The sequence below is a fragment of the Mandrillus leucophaeus genome, unplaced genomic scaffold, assembly GCF_000951045.1.
Source record: "Mandrillus leucophaeus isolate KB7577 unplaced genomic scaffold, Mleu.le_1.0 Scaffold30, whole genome shotgun sequence".
NCBI lineage: Eukaryota > Metazoa > Chordata > Mammalia > Primates > Cercopithecidae > Mandrillus > Mandrillus leucophaeus.
This window is the reverse complement of record NW_012103143.1, coordinates 2,717,254-2,723,818: the sequence shown is the minus strand read 5'-3', so window position 1 is coordinate 2,723,818 and position 6,565 is coordinate 2,717,254. Positions and strand designations below refer to the sequence as shown.

The window sequence follows — 6,565 nt, the reverse complement described above, 5'->3', positions numbered from 1 at the left end:
GACCTTGGCTCACTACAACCTGCGCTTCCCGGGCTCAAGCGATTCTTCTGCTTCAGCCTCCTGAGTAGCTGGGACTACAGGCGCCCGCCACCACACCTGGCTAAGTTTTTGTATTTTTAGTAGAGACAGTATTTTACCACGTTGGCCAGGCTGGTTTCAAACTCCTCACCTCAAGTGATCTGCCCGCCTCAGCCTCCCAAAGTGCTGGGGTTACAGGCATGAGCCGCCTCACCTGGCCTGCTTTGGTCATTTTTAATCCATTACCTTGGTCAAATCAATATCTTATTAGGATGGTTTAGTAAGAATGTTTTTTAATTGGAGTTGTCAAACATACACAAGAGTGAAGAGGACTGATTACAGATCCCCACTGTTCACTTCCTTGTTCAACAATTTTGCCAATTTCGTTTGATATAATCCTTTTTTTTTTTTTTTTTGGCTGGAGTATTTTACAGCAAATTCTCAACATGGAGTGAGGCCTCCCATGAAATCTTCAAGGTTAAGCAGCCTTCTGACATAGGGGCGGCAAGAGGGGCAGTTTTGGAGCTGGGGTCTCAGGGCATTCTAGACAGTAGCAGGCTAGGGACGGGACATCATGGTGGCTCAGTGACATCCTTCACCAGCTAAACTAGTGCCTGGGCTGATTCCTGGGGTGTCCACTCTTGCGGAAGCTTTCAGGGTGGGTTTTGGCTCAGAAGTAGTGGAAGGGAGGAAACTGGAACGCCGCAGGCTGTAAACTCTGGGGAGAGTCCCAGCTAGTGGGGTATGGTTTCTTAGTGCACGCACGCTGCCGACACGCTCTTCTCCCTGCCTGCCGACCCAGCAGTCCTGTTGCCGGGGGCCATGAAGCGCCGTTGCCCTGTGGGTTGTGGGAGGACACCGCTCACGGCCCGTGTGTCTGTCTTTAGAATGGCATCATCACTGGCGTGTACCCGGCGAGCCCCTCCAGTTGGCTTATCGTGGTGGTGGGCGTGATGACAACAATGTACGCCAAGATCGACCCCTCGTTAGGAATAATTGCAAAAATCAATCGGACCCTGGAAACAACGTAAGTAATCCTGTGAAATCTCCGAATGTCTGGGAAGTTACCAATTTTATTGCTGTTTTTATGTCTCTTCAAATGTGATGATTGTCGCTGTTCTGGATTCGATGTGAAGCTCCTGATTCTGTCCTCATGTCGGCTTTCTTCCCGCCTCCTGGGTGGTGCTAAGGTCCCTCTAGGAGTTTGCGGTCCCCTGCGGCCTTTCCTCTGAAGACCAGGGTGAAGAGTGGTAGTGGCCCTGGGGCACCCCTTGGAAGGTGTCAGGGCCCGAGGGTTTGGCCAGTAGTGACAGTGCCCATAGCCCGGCCAGTAGGGCTCTGAAACGGAATTTCTGCTCAAGGGGCTGAATCCCCATGTAGTGATTTCTTTGCACTTGGAGTCCGTTCATCCCAGAGTTCTGTGACCCTTGAACTGACTGCTCTGGGGTCCTCTGCAGGGACCTCCCCCACTTAGCTTTCTGTCAGGGTGGTTCAGAAATCTCCAGGGGACACCCCTGTCACTCCCACCCCTAGGGTTTTGGATTTTCCTGGGGCTTATCTCTCGCTACCAAGAGATAAGGCCCCGAGACACTTTAGGTAACATTCAGCACATGTTCATTTTATTTTTTTTCCAACCACCTGCTGCCTGTTGATGGCACGTGTTTATTGCACGTCTGTGATGCCTGTTATTCCATCCAGTTCTGGAGATGGCCCAGACTCCCGTCTAGGAAGGTCAGGCCCTGCACTGCAGTGACCTCTCATTAGGATCCCTTTTACCAGTGAGGAAGCTTTCAGACAGATGCAGGCGTCTGCCCAAGTCACAGGAAGAGGGAGCGGGGAAGCTGGAATTTAAACCCAGCTCTGTGCCAGCTCTGAAATCTGCTTTCTTCAGTGTAGCACTGAGGTCCCCCCACCCCCTGCCCCAGAAGCTTCCGTGAGACCAATGCACGTGAACACTGCTGCTTTATCGCCATTTGAACATTGAGACGGTGGAACGCTGGGCGACTCAGCTTCCTCGTGCAGCTGTGACCCTTGCGCTTGGACACACATTTTCCTTTCTGGTCTGAAAGCCCCATGGTGCCTTGGAAGTGTCCCTGCTGGCCCGTGCCAGGCGTTTGATTCGATTTCTGTGCTGCTTGTTTACACCAACGGCATTTTTGCCATTGGGGCACGGTGGTTCACACCTGTAATCCCAGGACTTTGGGAGGCCGAGGCAGGTGGATCATCTGAGGTCAATAATAGCCGCCAACTCCTCATAACTGGGCTTTGTTTTGGGGCCAGGAGTTGCAGGTGGAAGGCACAATGCCAGGTCAGGGCTAAGCTAAAAATCAAAGCTCTGGATCTTCATAGTCACGCCTTGCGGGTTGTTTGCATGTAAATATTGTTTAATCAGCAAGAAATAAGAAAATAAACTGGCAGAAAAAGGGACATAAACGAAAACTCACTCACAGTTAACGGCTGAATTTGATTTTTTTTTTTTTTTTGAGATGGAGTTTTTCCTCCGTTGCCCAGGCTGATGTGTGATGGTGCTATCTCGGCTCACTGCAACCTCCACCTCCTGGGTTTAAGCAATTCTCCTGCCTCAGCCTCCTGAGTAGCTGGGATTACAGGGGCCCACGACCACGCCTGGCTAATTTTTGTATTTTTTGTAGAGATGAGGTTTCACCATGTTGGCCAGGCTGATCTGAACTATTGACCTCAGGTGATCCACCCACCTCGACCTCCCAAAGTGCTGGGATTACAGGTGTGAGCCACCGTGCCCAGTCTTGATTCTGCTGACTAGAAAGAAAAGATTAAGCAGATTAATGGTCTGAATCTCCTGATGACAGCTTGAGCAGGTACCCTGATTCCTGCCTTTTTTTGCGAAGGGTCTGCAGAGGACCCCTTCACATCCTGTTCCTTCTCCAGGAAGCCCTGGACCCTCCAGAGTCACTGAGCGTCCAGCTGAGTTGCCTGCAACCTTGAGGTAGCTCAGGATCGCTGGCTCAGGCCTCTGTAAGTGTCTGCAAGAGACAGAATCAAAGTTCCCAGTCATTTTAGCAGAAACATGCCTGGCTGGGATGCCTGCCAGGTTCCTTGTCTGCCTGGGGACTGCTGTCACTGCTGTCACTCAGAAAGCAGTTGGCAGACTTGGGCACTCGGGGCAGGCCTGGCTGCTGTCTTCCTTGAGGTCCCAGGGCCCGCAGGCCTGCAGTGGATAGCCGCCTCTGAGCCTTGTGTGTGGAGCTGTTCCTTCATACTTTTCATTCTCTCGTGGGGTTAATGAAGATCTTTTTTTTTCCTTTTTGAGATTGAGTCTCACTCTGTCCCCCAGGCTGGAGTGCAGTGGTGCGATCTCGGCTCACTGCAACCTCCACCTCCCGGGTTCAAGTGATTCTCCTGCCTCAGCCTCTTGAGTACCTGGGACTGCAGGCACACGCCACCATGCCCAACCAAATTTTGTATTTTTGGTAGAGATGGGGTTTCGCCATGTTGGCCAGGCTGGTCTTGAACTCCTGATCTCAAGTGATCCACCTGCGTCGTCCTCCCAAAGTGCTGGGATTACAGATGTGAGCCACTGAGCCCGGGCCAGATCTTTAATTTACTCTCTAGTGTAGGCCTTCTCTTAAAACTGGATTATATTTAGAAGTGTTGACTGTTTAAAGCTCTTAATAATCTGGGTCTTTGTAAGATTTGTTTCTTTGTACCTCTTAAACCTATTTTGGTAAACTAGGCCATCCCTGGCCTAAATTTAGAAAGGCCGGGTTAAGGGCCAGCGTCTTCCAGCCTCATGGGCCATTCCAGAGCTGCTGTCCTGGAGGGGACTTGCAGATTCTCTGGGCCGCTGCCTTCAAAACTGGAGTCAGGCTGGGCGCGGTGACCTGTAATCCCAGCACTTTGGGAGGCCGAGGCAGGAGGATTGCTTGAGCCCAGGAGTTCAAGACCAGCCTGAGCAACATAGTGAGACCCTATTTCTTAAAACAAACAAACAAACAAACAAAAAACAGAGTAAAAAAGTGGAGTCATACGTGTTATGTGGGGTTTGTCTCTGAGTCTGTCCCCGACAGCCTTGTAAGAAGCATGTCCTTTCAAAGAAAGCTTTTTGCTAACGTTTTTTATCTAAGTGCCTATATGTCTATATTTTTAAAAATCTTGAATGTGTCATTTGTTTATGCTAAAATACTTTTATTTTTGCAAATCAAGTAACTATATAGGTCTTTTTCTTTCAGTAATCTAAAATGTAGATTATCTAAAAGATGGCTTCTGAAATCCCTAAACCCAGGTTTGCTGATAGGTTAGATGACCAGAAAAGAGCATATAGGTTTAAAAAAGAGACTACAGTTAAACTCCAGTGCTAGACTTCACGGGTTATAGAAAGATACACATTTTGGAGCAAGAGTATATAACCTTGAAGATAATTTGTTTTTGTCCACTTAAATATTATGCAGTGTTCAATTAGTGGTTTTCTTTTTTTTTTATTTCTTATTTTGAATTATTTTATTTTCTTTTTTACGTTTTATTTTTATATTGATGGGGTTTTGCCATGTTGCCCAGGCTGGTCTTGAACTCCTGGACTCAAGTGATCCACCCATCTCGGCCTCCCAAAGTGCTGGGATTATAGACGAGCCACTGCACCTGGCCAAATTAGTGCTTTTCAAATATTGGGGATACCTTTAGGTTATATATATTGGTCTTTTAATCATTTGAAGCATGCTTAGTTTTTACTTAAAAAATATTTTGCAGTTACCAAAACTAAAACAAACCACAAAATAGCTGCATTTCTGGCCAGGCACAGTGGCACACACCTATAATCCCAGCACTTTGGGAGGCCGAGGCAGGTGGATCACCTGAGGTCAGGAGTTCGAGACCAGCCTGGGCAACTTGGCAAGACCCCATCTCTACAAAAATACAAAAATGAGTTGGATGTGGTGGTACACACCTGTAATCCCAGCTATTCGGGAGGCTGAGGTGGGAAAATTGCTTGAACCTGGGAGGTGGAGGTTGCAGTGAGCCAAGATCACCACTGCACTCCAGCCTGGGCAACAGAGCAAGACTCTGTCTCAAAAAAAAAAAAAAAAAAAGCTGCATTTTGTCTCATTTTTAAAGTCGCATGTTTACCATAATATGTACTACCTTCCTTCACAAACAAAAGCATTTCCTGTATTTAAGTTAAATATTTACATGACCGTTTCACACAGTCTGTTTCTTTATTCGTGTTAAGTACTCCTAAGTCAAAAACAAGCTCTTTTGATATAAATACTGGAGGTAATAGTTGTAACAAAATAATTTGAGATTATGATTACATCTAAAAGTAAGTTTGGGAGAAAAAAATTAGAGCTGAAGAAAGTGGCCCAGAATCTCTTGCTCACCTGCCGGGGAGGCGCAAGTCTGCAGGGCATAGCTCTCGCGGTGGCCAGGTCCCGGCCTCACAGCATCCCCCCTGCTGTTGGTCCAGAGGTCCTGGAGGAAGCTGTGTCTTTTTCCAGATGACACAAATTGGCCCTGGTTGGTTTCAAGGCCACCAGAGCAGATCAGGCTGAAGGGACCTGTGGGAAGAGAGCAGACAGGCCTGCCCCGGGCACCCGGGTCTGCCGGCTACTTTCGGCGTGATTGGTTTTGGGGTGAGGAGGAGAGAGTCCGTGAGTGTTTTAAGAGCTCGGTTCCTGCAAGTGCTCTCCCTCTGACTTTCCCGGCTCTACATGGGGCAGGCTGCTGGACACTGAAGCACGTGGTGTCTGTGGCGTCACCGGTGGCGTTCGGTGGCACCGTGCGACCTCATACACAGCCTCCCTTGTCTGGGTCTGTCTCCGCAGTGACTGCATGTCCAGCCAGACGAAGAACGTGGTCAGCGGCGTGCTGTTTGGCACCGGGCTGTGGGTGGCCCTCATCGTCACCATGCGCTACTCCCTGAAGGTGCTGCTGTCCTACCACGGGTGGATGTTCGCTGAGCACGGCAAGATGAGTCGCGCCACCAAGATCTGGATGGTAATTGTGCATCCCTCTGGCAGTGGAGTGGGGGTAGATGGTTTGGGCTTTGGAAAGAAGGACACCTCTGGGACCTTTTCTCCCTTGATGCTTGGTTGGTGACCTGGGCCTCAACCTTGAATGGCTGGAGAGGTTTGAGTCACCATGACACAAAAGCGGGGGCCGAAGAGTTCTTCTCTTTCGTGATGTTAGTGAGATCTGCAGCGTGTTTTATTGAGGTCTGCTGGGTTTGTAGTTCAGGTCATTCATCAAATAAAAGTGCTGTCCATCCGGTTCTTTGTAGCGTTCTTGACTCACTTGTTGTCAGGCATTAAATGGTTACCTTAGCTGACCCCTCGGACAGGCTCCCGTGACTCGGACTTAGCTTCTAGAATGTTCCCCCAGCTTGCCTTGGCCCTTAGCCCAAGGGTCCTTGATTTAAGGTCATGGCTTTGCCATATATGTGGATGCTTGTCCAAATTTCATGATTTAAATGTTTTTCTTTTTTATTTTTATTTTATTTTATTTTTTATTTTTTTGAGATGGAGTTTCACTCTTGTTGCCCAGGCTGGAGTGCAATGGTGCGATCTCAGCTCACTGCAAA

At 48.7% G+C, this 6,565-nt stretch overlaps 1 protein-coding gene across 1 annotated transcript in view; it reads left to right on the top strand.

Annotated features, from left to right (window-relative positions):
• Positions 1–6,565, top strand: part of CPT1A (carnitine palmitoyltransferase 1A (liver)) — an 88,000-nt gene that overhangs the window by 31,636 nt on the left and 49,799 nt on the right. The window contains exons 3-4 of the mRNA XM_011987085.1: positions 906–1,045; positions 5,811–5,982. Coding sequence (XP_011842475.1) covers positions 906–1,045; positions 5,811–5,982 — 312 coding nt within the window. The remainder of the gene's footprint in view (positions 1–905; positions 1,046–5,810; positions 5,983–6,565) is intronic.